We start from the raw sequence: 23,470 nt of genomic DNA, 5'->3' as shown, positions 1-23,470 counted from the left end.
GTTTCACTTTATGAACTAGATGATCTCTGAAGGTCCCTTCCAACCCCTGTGATTCATATTTTTCTTCATTAAAGCACTGAAAACTATCACTCAAGACTGGTGTTATGAAAACTACCTATTCTTATTGCTAATATTTATTTACAGGCACCTGAGAGAAGACTTTCTTAGGTTAGCATAGAACTTCTGCTGCCTTGTGGTATTTGGAACCATGTTCACCTGCATTTCAGAGCTTCCAGACAAACTGAACAGGCATCCTTAGATCTCATCCTCAGATCTCATCCTCCTGCTCTTTCTTTAAAAAAAAAACCAGAAAGGTTAGAATAACAATTTTACTGGTGAAAAAAAATTCCTTCAAAAACTTTTCCTAATTAATAAATAAAATATCCCAGGTAGGAGTCTGCAGTACAGATAGAACAAGCAGCTCTTCGGTCCCACTTAGCCCGAAGCTGTGCATGGTGTGGTTGAGGAACTTGGTTGCTGATGCCTATTGAGTGTCCACCTGAACCAGGGGACAGCCTTGTTGGAAAAGGGTCTCCTGTTGTACTGGATGTGGTATCAACACCTCTGACTGCTTCTTACCTCATCTTGTGTTTGTTTTGACAGAGGCAGCGGGCAGTGATTGTTCCCAAAGCCTGACAGCAACCACCGCTGCTGCGTGCCCTGCCTGTCCTGCCCACCCCTCTGCCCTGCTGCTGGAGGATGATGAACACCCCCAAAATTCGCCACAGCGATCAGCCCCCGCTGCCCGAAAAGCAGCAATGAGCAGGGACAGAGCTGGTGTGGTGCCCTGCCATCCTACAGCTCCTGCACCTCTGACTTCATGCACTGGCTCCCCTTCCCCGGCGGGCTCTGTGGTTTTAACCCGTTGTTAAGATTTATTAGATGCGATCTCCATTCTCAGCTGTGCCAGCGGAGAGGCTGAAGTACAGGATGAGTGCGGGTGCCCATGAAGGTCTGTCCTGGCGTATCGTGGGACCTGAGCTTCAGCATAGAAGCTGTGGGCTGCAGTGGTTCAAGGACAGGAGCTGTCAAAAAAGCACAAACATGGACCTGTTGCCCCGAGGCTGGTATGCTCTCAAAACAGCTTTAAAACAAAGCTAGCCTGAGAGAGGCTCTCCCTCTGAAGGACGCACTCAGGCACCTACATGGATCAGCCTTCACTGTTGGGGAGGGAGCTGTGCTGAAGCACCTCATTTTGGGTTTGGGTGTTCAGATGGGATCTGATGTCTACGCCTTGGCTGAGAATTTGAACTGCCTTCACTCAAGGTTGTTTTGGGAAATGCTGTCCCAGATCCCCAGGCCCAGAGCCCTCTGGATAAAGTTCCTCTCCTGCTCAGGGAGACCTGGCGGGTACTGTACCTCAAAGGCCATGCCTCCATGTCTTGCTGCAGAGACCAGAAAGCAGGGGCAAAGATGGGTGAACTTCAAAGAGTTGTTCCCAGCCTGAACCCATGCTGCAGCACCATCAGGTGCTTCAGTAGCCTCAAATCATGTTCACAGACTTGTTTTCTAGACCTCCAGAAAGGAAGACACCTTTCTGGGGTGGAGGTGGGTGAGAAGTGCTCAGAGAAGAGCAACCATCAGCCTGTGCTTATCTCCTGTGAGAATGTAGCGGAATGAGGAGAGACATCATCAGGAAACATATCTTGAGCACGTACACGAAAACTGGAATAGCAAATGTGACAAAGTTTTCCAGCTGAACTTTGAAAGGCATGTGTGGCCTCGTGAAGAGAGAGAGAAGGGAGTGCCATGTGGAAGGGTTTCCCTTTCCCTCAATAAAACAGGAAGACAGCCAGGTGGAAGGCAGCCCACAAAGGAGGAGGTGAAAAATGAGGACTGAAGGAAGGATGCACTGGATTAAAAGCACAAGTGTTGGTACCATGTGTGTGCGTGGGGAGTGGTGTCGCTGTGACTTTTCCAGGAAGATTCCTTGAATGACCCAGAAACCCCTCTGAGCACATCTCGAAAACCATCTTCACTCAGGCCATGAGAAACAAGGCTTTAGGCGTTCAAAACACATCGAGGACGTCACAGCTGGGGAAAAGTTATGAGAAATTGAATCATCCCCGCCCAAGACATTCTGGGCTGGCAGGAGACTTACTTATTTGTTGATTTATTTATACTAGAATTGTTCTCTGCCTACTCCTTGTTTAGTTTTGTTTTTTAGCTTAGATAATCTGACATGTTCATGAAGAAAGAATATTTCCCCCCTCGCCCTAGACTCTCGCAGAAGAACAGTAGAGCTTGGCATTCACTGATGAATGTCGTATCTTCTGCGCTCCCTGGGGTTTCTTTACAATGGTGTCTTAAACTGGCAAAGTAATCAGAAACACAGCAAGGAGCGGAGTTCAGCAAAGGGAATTGCAGTTTCTTTATGCAAGAGACGTGGGTGGCACTAAGTTCCTGGCTCCCTTGCAATCATAGCAAGGTAAAAACATGTGGAAAGGAGTGCTTCACTCAGCAGATAGTCCCCATGGGATCTCAGGAAGCCTCCATGAAGGGGGCTTTTCAAAGGATATCTGAGAGAGGGAGTCGGTCCACATTCCCTCACATGGGGAACAAGCAGCTGCTCATCCTGTGATGGGAGAGAGCTAAAGTACAGGAGGGGACAAAGGGAGTGAGATGCCTCCTATCAGAGAGGAAGGCAAGAGAAATCAAAGAATGGGCAGCAAAAAGAGAAAGGGAGGCCAGGTTTAGTGAGGCCAGGATCTTTCTGGATGATCCAGAAACTCCCAGCACTCCAAGGCCACCCTGCCAGCCACCTCAGCATGAAGAATGTGAAAATAGTGTCTTTTCTGGGCTCTAGAAAGGTCCTTACAGAGCAAGGTTCTGGCTTACTGGCTCTGGATAGCATGAAGGAAGCCCGGCGTCTACAAAATACTTTTCATTCTCCATTTGTCAGAGCTTTGTGTCCTGTCCTCTGCAGGAGGTAACAGGCCTTGCACTCCAGTGGGCTTTGCTGACCCATCCCTGCCGCTAGGCAGGTGGGTTCAATGTTAAGTCCCCTTTTTTGCGGTTTTGATGAATGAGCAAGAGCAAGGGAATGAAGGAGTTGATTTACGATCCTCCATTTTCTCCTCTGAGATGGGCAGGGTCTCTGCCCGTATGAACAGGAGGGGGATATGGTGATTAATTCCCTGGCCTTTAATCTCACACAGCTCCTACATGAGGTTTTGGCACTGAAGATGGGTGTTTGTAGCAAAGGTCCATCCCCGTTGCAAAGGATACCCCCACGCACATGTTTTTAGAGAGCTGCTCTCTCTGCATCCCTGTAAGAAAGCAAAATTATTGTTCCCCGTTTTCCCAGTGGGATCTGGATTCCAGTGATATGCGCTACACTGTCAGATCAGTGCCAGTTGGAGCCTGCTCTCCTGACCAGCCCGCTCCATCTCCATTCTTGCTCCAGCTTGGCCCCTGTAGAGGAGAGTTTCTGTGAATTCAGAAATCAAGAATCAGTCACTAAATTGTGCAGGACCAAGACCTTGCATGGACAGCATGGATGTACACAGCTGATATTCCCGGGCTAGCAGACATTTGGACCTGCTCACTACACTCTCTTCCCTGTAGAGCAGCCTAAGGACAGCAAGGACTTCTGCTGGCCAAGGTGTATCAGCTAAGGGTGGGTGAGTAATGGACACCACAAGTTAAGACAGCTGGTTGTTAGCAGAGCTGGGTGGGAGAGCCCAGGAGTGGAGCAGTGGTCAGAGTTACAGGCTTCAGGGAAAGTGAAGGCAGTGAATGCAATAAGGAGGGAGGCTGCAGATCGAGCCTGAAGTGTTTCAAGAATTAGAGAAGGCATCCCAGCGCCTGGTTTTTACTAGCATATTAGTATCTGATATTCATGTTCTCTGAGATTCATCCAATTCACCAACCAATGAATATTACTAACATTTCCTGTTGCAGAAAATACTATTGACAAAGGAAAAAGAATGTCAAGAAAGTAATTTTTAATGGTTATTTATTTATATTGAATGGTACTAGAGCGTTATTAAATATTATGTGAATAGTACAATATTGCACCATTGTCTTGTCTCGCAGCGTAAGTGCTTACTTCTTTTCCAGGAAAACACAGCGGACTCTGTAATTGAGAGTTTTCATTTCAAGGGTACTCCCTTCAGTCTTCTTCTGACCTAAATGCCACAAGAGAAATTCAAGCAAAAACATTTCAGGTCCCTGCATTGTGGAGATGAAGGAAAGAGGCAGAAGGAGACAGTAGAATATACCCTGAACTCCGTATGCTTATGGCGTCTCCAGCAGCGAGCTGTCATTTTGGTGATGTGGTGACAGTCCCTACTGAGATTATTGCCATCTAAAGGGCAATGACCACAACTCAGAAGTGAGTGGTGGTCAAAACATAGAGCAGGCAGTCAGTTCTCCATTACAAGGGAGAGGGGAAAGGTGCCCCAAACTGTCTGAGTGCCATGGCAAGCTGCATTGCGTGGTTGCTGCTGGCAGCGAGCAGGCTGCCCGATTTCTGTGGAGGTTCCCTGAGTGATGTTATGAGGTCTACTCTGCACAGTGTGTGGTATCCACTCCAGCTCTGTTGGGCCAGCCGCCCCCTGCACACTGTCCTCCCCTCCGGGAAGAGCCAGGACAAGCTCCCCTGGCAGCAGTATGGTAAGACACAAGGGATCTCCTGCAGGAATGTGGGTACACATCACATACGAGGTCCCAGCAAAAAATTGATCTGAGGTCATGTATCCATTTTGCCTGTCCTGCCCTGTGAAAAGTCTCTCCCAAGTGGTCCTGGAGGCCATGAAACCTCTCAGGAGACATTTTTCAACTTCCTTCCTCCTGGAGGAGGGCCAGTTGCAATGGGAAGCAGGGGAGGGCAGTAGTTTGTGGCCCCCTGCAATACAGCATCACTGCATCTCCTGGGGTGAGGGGGAGACACCCAAGAGCAGCACCAAGAGGGTAGGGAAGCACAGGCATTACAAGGCTTGGTCTTCCTAACCAACTGCATGCTGTTTGAGTCCCTGCTTCTGTCGGTCCCTGTAAGCTACAACCCACTGGGAAAAAATGCATAAAATCCATAAAAATGCACTGGGGCATTAGATGTCAGTCCAGTGGGATCAGGCAGGGAAACAACTCTAGTCTCTTGGTTCTTCCTTTTCTCTCCAGGATGGAGGAGAATGGGTGGGCATATTTGACAGGCCCCCACTGTTGGCTAATCCACAAACCTGGGAGAAGCTTTTAGATCCAGGTCCTGTTTCTAGTGCTTTCACTGATTTACTCTGTTGTTTGGACAAGGTACACCACCTCAGCCAGCTGTAACTTTGAGTTTTTTTAAAAACAACAAGGGACTCTCCCAGAAATATGGAAGCACTTTTAAGGCTCTTCTGAGGAAGATAAACTGCTAAAAATTTAGCGTACTGGAGTACAAGCCAAATACATACTTGTGTAATAAAAAATCCCATTCACAAAGGTGCTGGTTAAAGTGCAGTGTGCCATGTGCAAGCAAACAGCGTGCGAAAGGCTGAAGAAAGAACTGCTGTGGCCAAAGGTACCTGAGACATCCAGCCTAGAAAACACCAGCACCCAGCAAAAAAAGAGGGGCAGCTCTTCTTGGCTGCGGTGCATGAAAGTTTCTACAATGCCCATGCAAGGATTAATGCCACCTTCCTTTTTCCTCAACAGAAACCCTGGGGATTGAGAGGGCGGTGGGTAAGAGACATTGACCAGCACTGCCTGAGCCCCCTGTTTGTTACCAGTTATTGTTCCTCCCCTCCTTGCATTTTCAAGGCCGAGCTTCCCAGCCGCTCTGCTCCACTTTCAACTGGGATCTGCTGCCTGCCCCAAAAGACGAGGTGGGGAGGAGAAGGGGAAAGAGCAAGCAAGAATGAATCTTATTAAATGGTGCGAGGTGCTTCTCTCAGTCTCTCATCACGTTCAGGGCTGGCTGGAGGTGAAATTACACTTGGAGGGAGGGGAAGCCCTCCTCCCCTGGGACAATCCAGAGGCTCTTGCACAAACTTAATTTCAAGCTCTGTTGAAGATGGTGTTTGTCTTTTTTTTTTTTTTTTTTTGTATGCATTCAATTTAATTTCTCAGGCAGACGTGTGAAAATGAGAAAGGCAGACCTTTGACTGAAGACAGCCTGGTGCCTGCTTCTTACAGTTTTTTTTTTTTTTTTTTTTTTTTTTTTTTTTTTTTTTTTTTTTTTTTTTTTTTTTTTTTTTTTTTTTTTTTTTTTTTTTTTTTTTTTTTTTGTATGCATTCAATTTAATTTCTCAGGCAGACGTGTGAAAATGAGAAAGGCAGACCTTTGACTGAAGACAGCCTGGTGCCTGCTTCTTACAGATCCAGTCTCACATTGTTTTCCTCCATCACTGCCCTCAATAAATCTGTGCACAGGGCTTGCTAAAATGCCCACCATCTCCCTTCCACGTTTCAGTGGAGGCAGTTAAATTATTTTTTTTTTGCATTTAAGCAATCTGATTCATTTTTAATTCAAAACACACCCCAGCTTTCCACCACTCTGTTTAAAACAGGAGCGCTGTGACCCTGAAAAGGCTCAGACCTGCTGGCACCACAAAGTTCTCATACGTACTCTGCTCTCCAGTCCATACTTCCTTGTTCTCTTGTGACGAAAAAGGCTTGTGGTGGTTTCTGATCCACTTGTTCCAGGGATGATGGCTGAAGGGGAAGGAGAGGAACCATATTTGGTTTTGGAAGGCTCCCAAGGGAGGATTTCCTGGAGATGCAGCTCAGAAATATGTTCTGTTTGGCTCCTCTACAGACAGTTGATCTGCCTAGTTGTATGTTTGCTTTTCCAGTCTTGAGAGCATATCTACGCACAGGTGAAAATACAGCTTGGGGTAGGCTGTTGCCTTTCCAGCTGACCTGCTGCTTGTGCCCAGGAACAGACACAAGGTGATGATAAGCTGCTGGAGCGTGTCCAGAGAAGAGCCACCAAGCTGGTGAGGGGTCTAGAGAGCAAGTCCTATGAGGAGAGGCTGAGGCAACTGGGCATGTTTAGTTTGGAAAAGAGGAGGCTGAGGGGAGATCTCGTTGCCCTCTACAACTACCTGAAAGGGGAATAATGACCAGAGGAAATGGTCTGAAGTTGCAGCAGGGGAGGTTTAGATTAGATATTGGGAAGAATTACTTTACTGAGAGAGTGGTCAGGCACTGGAACAGTCTGCCCAGGGGGGTGGTGGAGTCACCATCCCTGGAGGTATTTAAGAAACGTGTAGATGTGGCTCTTCAGGCCATGCTCTAGTGCCTGAGATTATTGGGGTGTGGTGGGGTGTTGTATGTGCTGCTGTTGGTATGGGGCTTGGTTGGTGGGTGTTGTGTGGTGTGGTGTTTGTTGTGGGTGTGGTGGTTTGTTTGGTTGGGGTTTTTTTGTTTGGTTGTTTTTTTTTTTCAGTGTGGTTGGACTCGATGATTTCAGAGGTCCCTTCCAACCCACGAGATTCTGTGATTTTTTACACTAAGCCCTGACTGTGAGGAAGTCAGCAGAGCCGCCAGCGCAGGACAGTTCCAGCAGGTCCAGCTTCTCCCCCACCTTCGAGAGAGATGGAGACAGACCTGCCTTGCCCAAGTTGTTCCTACATTGCGATTTCCTCCTGTGACCCAAGGGAGGATCGCAAGCAAACCATGAAGCAATACCAGGCTCTAAAACAATTGCTGTCTGCAATCCCAGAAAACCTTGTTTCCCCTGTTCCATGGTTGACACAGAGATTAGTTCTTTCCTGTCCGTGGCATTGTACTCGCCGCGACTTTCAGCAGAACAGTGAGCATTGCTTTGTTTTATGGGGGGGAAGACAAGCAGGGTGGGTTTGCCATGGTCATGGAGGGAATGGCACAGGAAGAACGTAGAGACTCACAGTGGTCTGCAAGAAAAGCAACCTTTGCAGCACCAGCACTGGGGGGATTTATATAGAGCAAGACTTTGCCAAGCCAAAATAAATGTTAAGTATCTTATTTTATTATTATTTTTAAAAACAATTAATGTAAATGTGAAATGATGGCAATTTACCTCCAGGCCTTAAGCAAGCCACTCGAATAATGGGTCGTTCTGAGGTCAAGTTCCCTATAGACGTGTCCCCTAGACGTGTCCAGCACCGAAGCCAGAGTACTCCCAGCTCTCCGTATAAACCCTCTCCCCTCTCTCCCCCCAACTTTTCCCCATGCCACCCCATTTGGAGGGCAAACAGCAGCTGCACCTCGTTTGGAGCCAGGGGTGCGGGTGGACAGCCCAGCCCAGCTGAGCAGGACGGGAGGCTGAAGTAAGGGCTCCTGCCCCCTCTCACTCGCACAAATGTCCTTTTCCTCAGCGCAGAACCAGCTGCCGACCTTTCTCTGAAGCCCGGTAGGAATTTAATGGCTGTAAGACTTTGTTTCCTTTGCCAAATTGAAGTGAAAAAGGGCAATAATTGAGAGCAAGTTATGAGGACAGGCAAGCGGACTAACAGCACAAATCTCGTAAGCCCCAGCTCGTTAAGAAATCAGAAGGGACGGGTGTATGAGCCAAAATCTTTATGCGCGGTGAGGCTGTGAGGAGCGAGCGGTCCCTCGCTGCGGAGGCTGGGCTGCCATGGTCCCTTCAGGCCTAGGCAGAGGGTAGTTTACCCCTCTCTGCCGTGTTCAACAACCAAATCAGAGCCGGGACAGCGGCCGCGGGCTGACAGAAGGCCAGACCCGCCATACAGCACAGCAGCTGCCCCCGGCCCTGCCCCTCTCCCCGCAGAACCGTTACTCGGAGGCCATCCCGACGGCGAGGCCGCCACAGAGCCGGCCGCTGAGGGAGCCCGGGGACTACATCTCCCAGCAAGCCGCGCGGCGGCGCAGCGGCCCTGCCCCGCTTTGCATGCTGGGAGATGTAGTCTCGCCGGAAAGTAGCGGGGGAGGTTGCGTGACGGTTGGGCGGTAACGGCCGCGCCGTGAGGGCGCTCCCTCCCTCCTTCCCTCAGCCCGGGCCGGGGCGGAGCGGAGCGGGGGAAGGCCGGGCTGCCGGGAGTCTCTGTGGGAGGCTGCTACTCGCCCCGCTGGCTGTGTGCCGCTCGGTCCTCTCCGGGAGTCGCCCGGCCTCGCCGTTTCCTCCGCCTCAGGCAGCCTGCCCCGCGGGGGCCGGCGTAAGGGTGGGTGAGGGCGGCGGTACCCCCCGGCCCCGCGGTGCTGGCTGCCGGGTTGGGGTGCTCTGGAGTTTCTGCCCTCGGTGGGCTTGAAACGGCTTTTTCTCTCCTTCAGGCCGGCAGGTAGCGGGAAGGGGCGGTGTGTGGCTCCAGGAGTCCCGGCGAAGCCGTGCTGGAAGAGCGGGCTGCCGCCTCAGAAAGTTTGAGGAGGAAGAGGAGGAGGAGGAAGAGGAGGAGGTGGGAGTGGAGGAGAAGGTGGTCTTGCCTGCACAGCGATGTAGCCCTGAAGGTGGCACCTGAAGGTGGCACGGCAGCTCTTGGAAAGCGGTTAAAACTCCTCACCCGTCAGATTCCGGAGCATGGGCTAAAAGCTATGTCCCTCTCTCGGGTCGAAAATCCTTGTTTTCTGCTGTTCCTCTTTGTCTTCCAAGCGATACTTATCTTGATACTCTACCGAGGTGGACCTTCAAATGTGTTCCGTGAGTTTTTGGACTCGCGTCCCGTTCTGGATTACTCAAAAACTCATGATGTCTATACAAACCTCAGCTTGTTTACCCCAGCTGCTAATGAAGAGGCAATGCCGTACTGCTCAGTGCAGTCACCCATATTTGGTAGGTATAAACCAGTAGCGTTTGAAATAACTGCTCTGGTACGTTATAACGCTGAGCGCTTTGTAAATGTAAGTTGTATATTTTTCAAACTTTTCCCCTTTAAAAGTGGTATAGTGACGTAGTACTTGAACTGAAAAAACTTTCATGTGTCATTTAACTGACTTGTATCCCTTATACAAGGAAAAGTATTCTTCTGATCTAAAAGCTTCCAATATTAAGGATTTAGCTACATAGAGATTGCGGAGCAAGAGTAAAAACAGCACAGGATGTTAATGCCAAGTTAGTAAAACTTTTTTGTTGTTGTTCTTGGCAGTCCTGTGTAAAATGTGCCAATGGTTGTGTTTTGGTAACTGCATGCTTTTGACCTGCGTTTCCAACTTAATTGTTTTATTTGAAAAAGCACCGCAGAAATGTGCCAGCACCCTGCTTGTCTCCACTACTGACAAGAACGCTCTGTTCTGGAAAGTCAAATGAGTAAACTTTGATCTCAAAAAAAACCAACCAAAACCAAAAAACCAAAAAGAAACCAAACTAAACTAGGTGCAGCTCTGTGCACCTTGGCTGCAAACCATCAGATAAGCAAGAGCGGTGATGTATATGGAGGAGGCAGAGTAAAATTACAGTAAAGTAATCAGTGCTCTTAGAGCAGTGAAATCTTTTTAAGGCCTCTTCTTTTGCCCATCCCCAAGAGTGCTTAGACAGAAGGGCTTGGCCTGCATGTGGTACTTGAAAGCTAAAGTGAAAACAGAATGTTCGTTATAGATGGAAACAAACAGTAAAGTTGACTGGGACAAAAACCAAAACAAAACAAATAAAAACCAACACAAGAACATCTCTTGTGGGTGTTTCCCCCCGAAATGCACATTACTCTGCAAGGTACTTGGCCTTTGTTGCGTTTGTCACAGGTCCATATGAACGAATTATAAATGTCTTGATTGATTGTTACCATCTTCTCTCATTGGACTGATCTCTCTTGGAAGCGTTATGTAAGAAAGAACAATGCCTTTTAATATTAATTTCATAAACTCCATTAAATGAGATTTCAGATCAATTCTTGAGGACTCCAGTTCGAAGCTGGTAATAAGTCACTGTGTCCACTCCAAAGTGTGTTAAAGTAACTGGAAGGATGCCAAATGGCTTAAATGGTTTCTGCATCAGGGCTTTTATGAAGTGCTGCACTCTTTCCTCTTCTACTTATAGTAGATCATTTCAATAACTGTTTGAATGGAAGATGAGCTTGCAGCTCATCTGTCTTTTTCCTACCTCGTGAATCTACAGCATCTTGGTTTTTCCAGGGGTGTGGAGTACAACTTAAAGTAAAATTACTAAACATCTCTGCCTTGCAGGATATAGGCACTTTCTGACTAAGGCTACATTTTTAACGCCTAGTGGTGTCCATTGAACCTTCTGTGACTGACAGCTTGAAAAGCGTTGTACTAGATATTCAATGTCTTCATTAATATTGTGAATAAATTACTCAAATTCCCTTAAAGGTTGAAGTTTCTACACAAATAATGAGTTGCATCTTTCCTCCTTTGTTTTTGGAAAAAGCAAAGTGTTTATGTGCTACAGTTGTGCTTAGAGAGACTGAACAGTAAGTAGAATTTAAATTCAAAACCCGAGATGCGTTGTTTGTTTCAGTTCCTCTCTTCCTCTTCCCAGGAAGAAACTTGATGCTAGAAGACTCAGGTTTTGGTTGTGTTTGTTTTTGTTTTTTTTTAAAGAGGTACCTTGTTTCATGCGTGGTATGTGCTGAACGAGTTGTTTTGGCACTTGAGGACTTCAATAGTTGAAAGTTATGCCTGTAACGGCTGTTTTAAATATGTTTGTTCTACGGAAGAATTTTTTCGTTCTTGTAGTAGTTACTCCCTTTCAGTCCCATCTGTCATAACCTTTTCATGAGTGTGACCATCTGCCATAGTAGTGAGTAGCTCCTGCTGTATTTCCTAATGGATGCTCTCCTACTAGAGTTTCTTTTCTTAGAGTTAAAAAGAAGTAAAAAGGTGGTAATGCTGAGATTTGTTTTCAGCTGCAGTTGAGGCAGCCTAGTTTTTTGCTATTAGAAACTGGTGTTTAAGTTAAGGCCTATTGGTCTGCTTTTTTTTCTTTCTTTCGTTCAAAAGGGTGATAGAATTATACAAGTATGAATCTATGGATGTAGTGAGCGGTGCTGCACTTTTTCAGTGAGATATTAATCTATGCTACTGTTCCTGTTTGTTTAGCTTGTGTAAGTTCTGCTTATTCTGGTTGAGCTAACTCTAAACGTGTGGCAAGGAGTTCAAAAGTCATGTAGTTTCTTTCTCAAGAAGGGATAGATCTGGTTAGAATCAACAGATCCCCCTGATAGTCACATGTGTTCCTAGAACGTAAAGCAAGCAGGGAGTATGCTGTCACTGGCACCAGCTAGCAATACAGACAGGGAGCTGAGGGTTTTAACTCTACACACCATAGTTTCACATTAATTAAACACCCTCTGTGTGATGGTACTGGCACAGAAAGAGCTTGGGAACCAGGCTATGGAGAAATTTCTTGGACGCTTCAGGGTGCTGATTCTGTATCTTGTCTGAATTGGGATCCTGTGCTTTCTAGCATGTCTAAAATAGGTTTCTCCTCCTGTCCCAAACTTTAGCAGTTTTGTTTGGTCCAGTCTGTGACTGCTCTGTTCACATCTGGGATTTAATTGGATTATAGTGCGTTAGCCCTTTGTTAATTGGGCAGGAAGGAGACCTGAGAGCCAGAATTTAGCTTGTAGCCAAGGAGTGTAGGGCAGCCAGACGTTTTGGGGATATAATTCCTGGACTAACTTCTTTTTTTCTGTGTTTCCTTTGCATATACTAGATTGAGGTATGGAGCCAGGCCTAGGAGAACATGATGTCTTGAAAAACTTGAAAAATGCAGATATTACCCATGAATTGTGTGCTTGGTTATGGAAGGAGACAACGGGAGTGAAACTATTGCACATTCTCTTACTTAGACCCTTATGTTCAAATTTAGGTTTGATTTTTTTTTTTTAATTTAAGGATTATTGCTACAGAATCTTACTCTGCAATACAAAGAGCCCTGATTCTATTAGAGGAAACAAACCCCTGCCTTTGTGAGAGAACAAAAGGCATTAATTCTCTTTTTTATATTTTCCTTGGAGCGATGATCTGTAGTTGAAATCCTTTTCTTTAGCAAGCTCCAGATGTTACCAAATCAGTGGTTAATGGTGCTTTAGTTAAAAGATCTGATAATCAGAGAGTTCCTAAATCTAAAAAGCAACATAAATTACAGATTCAAAATAAAGTTGGATTGAAATGTGATGGTCTTTAAGGCAGAAGAGGAAACTGTCTGTGTAGAAGTAGGTAATAACATAATAAAATCTTAACAGTGAACATGACCTAGATTTGTGGACCCAAGGCATGATTCTCTGAGGAACTGCTTTTCAGTTTCAGGCATGAAGGTATGGCAATGTGCTCCAGGTTCCTACTGAGGGTAACGCAGCCAAAATCAAACTCCCCCTGCATTTTAGATACTTGGGGAAGGATTGAAAGAGTCCTTAAGAGTCAGCTACTGCACGATCTTGCTGACAAGCAAAATTCAAGTTTTCCTTTCAAAAAACAAACAAAACCCAACCATCTAACAAAAACCACGAAGTGGGACTCACAGTGGCTAGACCTTTTTTGACAGTGTGAGAAATGGGATTAGTGGCTGTTCAGAATGCCATTATGTGTGTTCCTTGAGGAGGAAAAGGAGACACTCGTTGAGTATCAGAAAAGCGAGGTATACCAACTTCCAAACACGAGCAAAGTGTTTCCCAGTTCTCAGCCAAGAGCTTGAATCTTATGCCAAATTTAGTCCCTAAGCCTTGTTAATGCAAAAAAAAAAAAAAAACACAAAACAAAAAAAACCAACCCAAAACCCAAACCAGTAGAGGGATATTGCTTCCTTTTCTGTCAGTTAAACAAGATGTGGGTGAATGCAAGCTCAATTTTTTTCTGTTAGAATTGTAGCAGAGACTTGAATGTAGGATGGGCTGGAAGAAGAACCTTCTGGACTCACCTACTTAAAATACTTACCTAGATTTAAGACACACCTGTACCTTTCCCTGCTCAAATGGAAGGTACTAAACACCAGGCCTAAATATTTGCTCTTTCTCTCTCAGGCTTCGTTATCAGAAGTCTTTTGAGAGAATTATTTATTTCAGTGGTTTAAGAGAGAGTTTGACTTACAAGATTCTGAAAACTTGCTTCAGAACAGCCTTAGGATTAACTGTGAGCTTGGAGGGAAAAGAAAATGTTATTTATAAATTATTTAGCAAAAAAACCCAAACAAACCAGCAGCAACACAAACAACAACAAATAAAAACCAAACCAAAACCCTAACAACTTGCCTCACGGGCTTCTGGTGCAAAAAAATTTTTTTTCTTTGAGTAGAGTGGCCTGCAGAGAATTGTTTGTCCTACTTCAAACTGTCATTTGAAATCGTTACCTTTTAATTGTGATTTAAGTGAAGGTTTCTTCCTAGTTTGTTGAAGTAATAGATTTTAATCTTGTTCTGCGTGTGTACTTTATTTACTTAGAAATTGACAGTGGTTGGAAACCACTAAGTTACACTGATCTGTGTATAAATATGACTCTTCTGCTAGTTCTGGAACCTTTTCTTGCTACCCAGAAGGACAGGCATTTAAATAACTGTAGAATTTGTTTGCTCATATTATTACAATACGAGGGTTGTGTCAAAATGGCAATTGACAGTTAATATTGATTCTTTCTTCTTACTTGTCAAGCATTTTCCATCTGAAGAATGGAAGAATTCAGATTAAAATGCAATATTTTTTTATTAGATAAAAGCTGTTAAATATATCCAGTATGTTTTGCATTTAAAATAGAAGTGCTGAGTACAAGAACTATCACATGTAGTTTCTTTTCCTGCCTTGTGCCTGTTCCTGAAAATGTAGCATCTCTCTTCTTCCTTCTCAGTACTGTCAAATTTTGAAGTACTGCCTACTTATCACTCTATATAATTAAATAATATAGCAAATACAGCCCTTGTGGCATGTGATTGTAACATCAAATTGAATTCAAAACCTTTTTTAAGATAAAGCTAACATTTCCTGTGTTTGTATTCATCCAGGCTTTAAACTATTTCTCCCCCAACCTGCTGAATATCCTTTCGGACATCGTTGTCCTTGAATCTCCTCTGAAAGAGGCTTAGAAATTTTTTCCATGTAGGTAGGGAAAGCAGATATTTCTGCTCACCTTGATTCATTTTTCAATGCTATTCTTACAGTGAATAAATACTTTTATTCAAGGATCCCATCTAAGCAACACAAGGCAGAAGGTGTAGTAGGGAGCCCATACCAGGAAAAAGCAAGCAGTGCAGGAGCCTGGTGTAGAGCTGGTGTCTCAAGTAGCAAACCTGTACCTAATCTGATAGGCCCGAATAACGTTGAAAAACATCACTGATTTATTTTTTATTTTTTTTTTCTCTCTTTCCTTTCAGTTGGTCCATTAACCATCACCTTCGAGTTGCTCCCTAGTGAAAGAATGATCATCAAAAAAAATCCTTTTGTTCAGTCTGGTGGCCGCTACAGGCCTCCTCACTGCTTGGCCCGCTACAAGTCAGCCATCCTTGTAGCATACAGGAACCAGGAGAAGTACCTTCACCATCTTCTCTACTATATTCATCCTTTCTTGCAGCGCCAGCAGCTCAGCTACAGTATCTACTTGATTCAGCAGGTAAATCTAAACCAGATGTAGCTGAGCTTCCCAGTTAAGGGTTAGGTTCTGAACAAGAAATGTGAATCTTCTCATATGGAAGTACTGTTTTATGCATGGGTTTAGAGCTGGTCAGTTATATGCTGTCCCACGTCTATGGCTGCTAATGATTGAAATATCATACCACTTGTTAAGATCATTATTCTACTGTTGATCTGTTATGCATCTTTTTATTATTCTAGAGGGATGAAGTAGTCATTAAGTGCTAACGTGTCTTTTCAGCTGTTCAAGAATGTGGTTTGTCTGTAGCTGAGCAAAACTGTTGAGACTAAATGCTAAAGTGCAATTGGATATTTCCAGCCTGTATCAAAGAAAAACATTTGGCTTGACCCTGCTGTGGGGCAACCTGTAGAAGTCAAACAGCCGTTTGTAACTGACCTTGGTCAGTTGCAAAAAATCAGGTATTGCAAAAGATCAGTGGTGAGAGAGGAAGTTTTGGATTCATTAACTAAAACTGATAGTTGATTCTGATTAACTGATGGTTAATTCAACTGATAGTTGAAACGGGAGAGCAGGTCTGTGGAAAAAAAACATGGGAGTCCTGGGGGGAAACAGGATGAGCATGAGCCAGCAATGCGCCCTAGTGGCCAAGAAGGCCAATGGCATCCTGGGGTACATCAAGAAGAGTGTGGCCAGCACATCAAAGGAGGTCATCCTGTCCCTCTACTCTGCCCTGGTGAGGCCATATCTGGAGTACTGTGGCCACCACACCACCTAAACACACAACAACAACCAAACCAAAAATCCATCACCCACCCACTCAGCAGCCCACGACAAACCAATAATCTTAGGCACTAGAGCATGCCCTGAAGAACCATGTCTACACGTTTCTTAAATACCTCCAGGGATGGTGACTCCACCACCTCCCTGGGCAGTCCATTCCAATGCCTGACAACCCTTTCAGTAAAGAAATGTTTCCTAATATCCAACCTGAACTTCCCCTGGTGCAACTTGAACCCATTACCCCTTGTCCTATCATCTGTAACTTGGAAGAAGAGACTGACCCCTGCCTCTCTACACCCTCCTTTCAGGTACTTGTACAGAGCGGTAAGGTCTCCCCTCAGTCTCTTCTTCCCCAGACTGAACAACCCCAGCTCCCTCAGCCTCTCCTCGTAAGACTTGTGCTCCAGACCCCTCACCAGCTTCGTTGCCCTTCTCTGGACCCGCTCCAGCACCTCAACATCTCTCTTACGAGGGAAGGGTGAGGGACTTGGGTCTTTTTAGTCTGTAGAAGACTGAGGGGGCATCTGATCATTGCCTATAGATACTTAAAGGGTGGGTGTCAAGAGGATGGGGCCAGTCTTTTTTCAGTGGTGCCCAGTGACAGGACAAAAGGTAACAGGCACAAACTTAAACATGGGAAGTTCCATCTAAACATGAGGAGGAGCTTCTTTACTTTGAGGGTGGCAGAGCACTGGAACGGGCTGCCCGGAGAGATGGTGGAGTCTCCTTCTCTGGAGACATTCAAAACTGCCTGGACATGTTCCTGTGCAACCTGCTCTGGGTGGACCTGCTTTGGCAGGGGGGTTGGACTAGATGATCTGCAGAGGTCCCTTCCAACCCCGTATTATTCTGTGATTATGTAATTCTGACTGAGATGCAGAAGAAACTTTTTTGTTTGACCAAGATTTATCTTCTCATTTCTAAGCTTTAATAAGCAGTAGTTGGGCAGAAATGTTGATGTGCAGATGGCCACCTGAGGATGGACTTACTGGTCTCTTAAAAAGTCAACCTTCTTCAGGTGCCCACGGTATGTACCTGTGACACAGCACAGCTTACAATTGCCGAGAATATTGTGAAGAGAATGGGTGACATTTTCAGAGTCTGGGGAATGAAATTTGCAGCCAGTATTGATTCATTCCAGTGTCACTCAACTGAATGAGGCTTTTTTAGTAATACAAATTTTAATTGAGTTATCCTTTTTGTTGTTTTGATGAAGAAATGTAGGTTTTCTTTTCCAGGTGGGGAACGGCACGTTTAACCGGGCAAAGCTGCTTAATGTTGGTGTCCGGGAAGCCCTGAGGGATGAAGACTGGGACTGCCTTCTCCTGCACGATGTGGACCTAGTCCCTGAAAATGATAATAATCTCTACGTGTGCGATGAATACTATCCCAAGCACATGGCTAGTGCCATGGATAAGTTTCAGTACACGTAAGTGCCTTTGATGTATGTAATGGGGACAGTGAAAGATACAGCCTTTAAGATGTTTTCTGTTTATTAGTGTTGCAGTAGTGACTTCCCCAGAAAAGGGTTTTTTTTGACCCAAGCTTGCAATTTTGAACAGTTCCTTGCCTGCGGTGGTTCCCTATTCCACTGTTAGCTCAGCTTAACAAATGGCTGGCAGGGTTCTATATGCCTTTCCTTCCAGAATAAAAGTATAGGGTGGGAATTGCTGGATCATGTTGAAGATGTGGGACAGGATGAAGGTATTTTGAACTAACCCAAGATGTGAATTTCAAAACTTAACTTTGGTCTACTGGGGGAGGAGAGGAGGAATGGAACATAATAGGAATTACACTGGTTTTGCTATTTTGGGTTTTGGCATTGTCATGACAGTATCTGTAAGGTATGTGATTAATACATGTGTGACTTGCATCACATTAGTTTGGGGAGGACTGGTATTATCCTTCAATATCGATGCTTTTTTTTTTTCTTTTCTTTTTTAGTCTGCCATATAAGTCCTTTTTTGGGGGTGTATCTGCTCTGACTCCAGAACATTACATGAAGATGAATGGGTTTCCAAATACATACTGGGGCAGCGGTGGTGAAAATGACGACATTGCTACAAGGTACTAATGCACAGGACAAGCTTAAAATAGAAGCAGGCTGGCTAACAAAACATGTAGCATTACCCTACAAAAGGAACTGAGATGTTGTTCCTTAACGCGCTTGCAGTATCATTATAATCCAAAATGCTCTCCTCACTGGGAATGGTTAATGTCAGAGAAGGCTCAGCATCTATAAATCTAATCATTGTGTGCTGGGAGGACAAAACTTTCCTCAGACTCTCTCTGGAGGGCAGAATGTTACTTCACATCTTTGTGCCTTCAGTTGCTCTGGAGTGTGTCCAAGGGGTTATAACCACCAGTGCTTGACAAGTGACTCCATTGACATGACCCACCCCAGGGGAAGGAAGGAATACGCAAGCTTGACGAAGAGGAAAAACCAAGAAGATACTTATTAATTCTCAGACAGTTGGGAATTTAAGTTACGTTGGGCATCTAGATTGCTCTGAGTATTATCTAATCACCAATGCTTGGAATTAAGGTACACAAGGAATTCTGACTTAATGTCTTCAGTGCTGGGTGATGGAGAAGCCTCTGTAGGACTGTGAGTCAGTGACAGCAAGAGCTGATGTTTTTTCTTGTACTTGAGTTGCCATGGCAGCAGCATGCTATAGAAGTGAATACAATGGCTTTAGTTCCAGGTACTCTGCCTAATGCGAATTCTTCAAGTACAAAATCGTAGCTGTAGCTTTCTTTTTTGGTTTTATTCAGCTTTGTAGCTGCACTGTGCACCTTCATCATCCTGCACTGAAGCAAGCTGATGGGGAGTTTATAAAACTAAACTGACAATCAAGGCCTTGTGTGTTTTTTTGGTCTTGCACAGCGTGACAAGTTACACGGTTTGGGTGGAATGTTCTGTTCGAGGAGACTGTAGGAGTTTTTTACAAAGCAGTATTCTTCTGGGAATTGAAAGTCAGATTTTCTAACATAGAATTCTTCATTTTCCTTTCAGGGAAAGCGAACTGAAAGGGTGGAGGATTGTTTAGAGAGTCAGCGTTTAAAGGAACGGAGTGCCAGGAAAATAGATCTTTAAATCAAACACTACAATGCTGGGTCTATTCAGCTGGTCTTAGTACAGCTTAAGCATCTAATGTGGTTTTCAGTCCCAGTGTGGGAGAGTCAGGCCAGTTACGCATAAGAGTGCACTTCCTTACAGAAATCTCTTAAGGCAAGTAGGTTATGTAGATCCCAAAATAGCCCTTTCTTAAAGGGAAGTAAATCATGTGTTACTTCTCTGAAAACTTATACTAATGACTAGCAATGCTCTGGCCTGTGGGAACATGGAGGCCGTGGACAGTGCCTGTTAACGATTTAGTCACACACTGAAATCTCAACCTGCAGAAGTTAAGAATGAGGTGGCTCCATGGCCCACTTGATGCACCTACTGGGACTTCGATTTTAGGAGGTGCTCAAGCACTTCTTAACCATTTAGTAACAGAATTAATTAGTAGTTGAAATTGGACACAAAATGTAAAAAAAAAAAGAGGAGTTCCACATAAAAGGGATACTGCTTATTAGAGCAGAGTTAGCAAAAAACCATGCTGGCTGCTACTCAGAGTTGGCAGACTGCAGTAGTTCATAATATTAGTTCTAGCAAACACCAGGATCTACCTTTTATTAGAAGAAGAAACAACTCTAATTGGAACTGGTTTTATGTTAACATTATCAACTACAGGGAAGTCTGTTGGGTTCATATTAACAGTAAATGGATGTATTAACTGCTTGATATTATGGTTTTAGTTTAATCTTGTAATGCAAAAAGTGTAACAACAAATCAAATTTAGTGTTCTTGCTTTTTCTTGTCTTTTTGATTGAATGTGCAATAAGCTTATGTTCAGAAAACAAGAGACCTTGTCTAAAACTCGGCCTGAAATAATAGTATGTCACACTGTCCAACACTGTAATCATTTGATGGCTCTAGACTAACAAATATTTTTAGTTTTGCAGCCTTTGTCACCTTTGTAGCATTCCACCTTCAGTGGAGCTTGCTGCTGTACCAAATCTCAATGGGAGGCAATCAGATGTTTTAAACATGCCAGTTAGATAATCTCAGTTGAGCTAACATTCATTCTGACATTCACAGGAATTTTCTTTGCATAAGAGCTGCCCTGTGATAAGGGAGGTTTGCCAGCCCTATTAACAGGCTTTTTTTTTTTTTATTGGTAAACTAACTTAGATGCTATTAGCAATGCGTTGCTTGAAAGTCACCCAAAATGCTGGTTTTAGGAGCTCTGTTCTGGAATTCTGAGCCTTTGGTTCCCTTTTTTTTCTTATCTATCTGGCCTGCAGCTGACATTTTATTTATCACTAATCTTTTATGAAGCCAGTCCTCTAATCAGGCCGTCTGAATGAATGGCACTTCTCAAAGAACAGAGAGGCTTAATCTGATCTGAAACTCAGGACTGGCTTCCTTTCAGACAATGCAACACTGCAAGTTTGGGTGTCGGGGGTTTTTAAGTTTAGGTGATGGACCACTAGACAGTGAAAGTGCTGTTCTTAACGAGGAAGTGAAAACAACGCTCAATTGTCAGATTAATGGGAAAGGCCCTTGAAGGCTCTGTGTGCTGCTGTTGTGCCTGCTATAACCCCCCTGTACCTTGTCAAAGTGCACTGCAGCTGGGAGCTTTTCCAGCCCAAGCCTGGTTAGAACCTGCTGGAGAAGATCATGTCATGTGGCACCGTGGTGTTAAACTCACTCCCCTTCAGCTTCTGCATTTTGCTTTGATTGTGTGAACACTGAAAATTATTTCTGACTGAACTTCCCTATAACTAACTCTAGAAGTGGCCGCTTTATGCCTAAGCAAAAATTGTGTTTGTTGTTTTAAAGGATTCAGTTAGCAGGAATGAAAATAGTCCGGACGTCACCTCATCTTGGACGCTACAAAGTGATGAACTACAATGAAGAGACAGAGACACAGGAGCCCTGGAGAAGGTAACTGTTCTGGGGGGGGCAGTTAGGAGGCTACTCTTTGGCTTGTGGCAGGTTGACTGTTACCCTCATCTTCCTCATGACAGGCAGTAAGTACACCTAATGCCACTGCTTGTTTTTCTGCTTTAATGTGGCTATTTAAAGAAGGCTCTCAGTCAGTTTTAACTGAAGCATTTTGCTCCTGTTGCTGCATTTGAAGGGTTTCTCCTGGTTTCCTACTTTTTTCCTATTGTTAAGGACACGTCCTAGAGAGGAAGCTAACACATAGCGGACTTCTCAGCATCAAAATCGTTCGGGGAATTAAACTTTAAAAAAATAGTGCATATCTTGTAAATAGGGAGAGTTCAGTTTGAAGAGGTATTTTGAAACAACTTCCCTGTAATAAAAACTTGCTTTTCAGTCTGTGTGGATTTACAGTGTGCCATTAAAATAGTGGAAAGCAGCATTCTAGTTTGAAGAGATGAGGAAGGTGCTATGAGAAAGGGACCTTAGCAAAGACCTAGATTTATATAAAGGAGCTGGAGGAGGGTGTTGGGTCAAGTGTGGTGGAGGCTTCTCATACCAACAGTGCAGCCTTCCCTCTATCATCTCAAAACTCAGGTTTCCATAACAACCTTAAACCTCCCTGCAGCAGCCTGTATTCACCGTTGCTGCAAGCCTCTGCGTTGCACTCTGTGTCTCTCAAAGCTGCTGCCAATTGCTTGGTTCTTTGCAGACTGTAGTGGCCACCAGATTCATTCTGTGATTCACCTTGCTGGTCTCCCTGTCTAATGAGATTCCAGTCCAAATTGTCTTCTTTGTTTAGAACACGAGGTGAATTTACTGTAATCTGTTCAGTCTTACAAAATGCCTTCTCTCTCTAGTCTTTATTAGATGAAAAGAATTTTTGGGGGGCTTTTCTGCTAGCACCTTTCATCTGCTAAACCCTTGCCCCCTCTGGAAGTCTGTTTCTTCTGCAGCTTCAGCTACAAACATCACCTTTGTGCTTCTATCTAACTGCAGGGATTCTTTCTTTTTCAGGCCTGCTCCTCGACACAACACCAGAAAAACATGGAAGGATGATGGAATGAATTCATTAGAGTTCAAGCTCCTTTCCAGGACAAAGCATCCTCTTTATACCAACATCACTGTGGACATTGGGTACGTTCCCCCATTTTCTTGAGAGAATGAAACCAGAAGCAGAGTTTGGGCTCAGCACAGCAGCACGCGTAAGGGCATTCAGCCTCTACCTCCTGGTGTGGTGTGGGGCCTGCACCACCTGAGACTAATCCCTTCTGTCTTTCCTGCATTTCACTTTTCTTCCTATAAGATTTCAAAGAAAAGGCTTTGGGAATAGGGTATGATATTAATAAACAGGCTGCAGCTTACTAAAAAAATTGTCAAATCACTGTAAAACCAGTGCTGGAGCCAGACCCACCTCTCGGGCCTTGGGGATCAAGGTCTTCTTGACAGTAAGCTGACCCACGTTTTCTGGAACTTTGGTTCCATAGGTGGATAAGTTTGTCCTGCTTTGTGCTTAAGTGTTAATTGGGATGCAAGCCATTCTGTCAGATGGGCTCTCTGAAGTGCTGTATTTTAAGAAAGTGTTGAAGCCAGTTACAGTTCTGTAAATATCTTTTGTCAATTTGAGTAAAATAAATTGAGTTATGTGTTTGGGTTAAGATTTTCTAGAATATTTAATGAACGCAATAAAGGAGAAAGTTGCCTTGAAACCAGAGCTTAAGTCCTTGTTTGTTCTAGCCTGATCCATTAGTGTTTGAATGTTTTTATTGTAGCTGTAAGTAATTCAGGCTGAATGGGACGTGAATCTGTCACCCAGTCTAACCTCCTGCTCAGCATAGGGAAATTAATCTAGTATTTCAGCTGTTGCTCAGACATTAATTATCTTTCAAGGTTGATCTGTCTTCAACATAAAATACTTCTGAGAAATGAAATACTGGAGGAAAAACTAAGTCAAATATGTCAACAGTGGAGCCGTGACCCTGACAGGAGTGTATTTGTACACACCTGACTGTGAGACTGATGCCATCTGCCCAAGACCTTCCCCTTTCTGTAATCCATCTTTCTCTGTAAAGTCAGTGAGTAGCACTGCATACCAGGTCCAATTATTTTGCAAGGATGACACAGGGTATTTTTGCTTCTCACTTGTAGATACTAAAATTCCCTGTTCACTGAAAAGCTGCATCTGTCCCACTAACACCTGAAAATGTATTTAAAGCTTCAGCCTTTTCTGCAGTTAGAACGTGTCAACCAACTAGAGAACCATTCTTCAGTATTATAGTAAGCAGAAGTTGTATTTTGTCT

At 44.4% G+C, this 23,470-nt stretch overlaps 2 protein-coding genes across 4 annotated transcripts in view; both read left to right on the top strand.

Annotated features, from left to right (window-relative positions):
- The window catches only part of LOC106896931 (galactosylgalactosylxylosylprotein 3-beta-glucuronosyltransferase 1-like), a 31,231-nt gene extending 27,217 nt beyond the window's left edge, over positions 1–4,014 (top strand). For all 3 annotated transcript variants that reach the window (XM_014957252.1, XM_014957251.1, XM_014957250.1), the window contains exon 6: positions 604–4,014. The gene's annotated coding sequence lies outside the window, so the exon portion shown is untranslated. The remainder of the gene's footprint in view (positions 1–603) is intronic.
- A 4,905-nt stretch (positions 4,015–8,919) lies between these two features.
- On the top strand, positions 8,920–22,878 carry LOC106896806 (beta-1,4-galactosyltransferase 3-like). The gene is made up of 7 exons (XM_014957052.1): positions 8,920–9,086; positions 9,196–9,691; positions 15,176–15,411; positions 17,412–17,602; positions 18,118–18,240; positions 21,065–21,169; positions 22,187–22,878. The coding sequence occupies exons 2-7, from the start codon at positions 9,454–9,456 to the stop codon at positions 22,326–22,328; spliced, it is 1,035 nt and encodes a 344-aa protein (XP_014812538.1). The 5' UTR covers positions 8,920–9,086; positions 9,196–9,453; the 3' UTR covers positions 22,329–22,878.
- Positions 22,879–23,470: the final 592 nt, after the last annotated feature.

This window comes from Calidris pugnax, unplaced genomic scaffold, assembly GCF_001431845.1.
Source record: "Calidris pugnax isolate Ruff unplaced genomic scaffold, ASM143184v1 scaffold225, whole genome shotgun sequence".
Classification (NCBI taxonomy): Eukaryota; Metazoa; Chordata; class Aves; order Charadriiformes; family Scolopacidae; genus Calidris; species Calidris pugnax.
This window is presented reverse-complemented; position numbering and strand designations above follow the sequence as displayed.

Bases quoted from the DNA above. Each gene is read 5' to 3' on its own strand.
- LOC106896806 (XM_014957052.1), top strand. From the start codon at position 9,454: ATGTCCCTCTCTCGGGTCGAAAATCCTTGTTTTCTGCTGTTCCTCTTT. The intron at 17,603-18,117 runs GTAAGTGCCTTT...TTTCTTTTTTAG, and splicing joins ATGGATAAGTTTCAGTACAC to TCTGCCATATAAGTCCTTTT. The intron at 21,170-22,186 runs GTAACTGTTCTG...TTTCTTTTTCAG, and splicing joins ACACAGGAGCCCTGGAGAAG to GCCTGCTCCTCGACACAACA.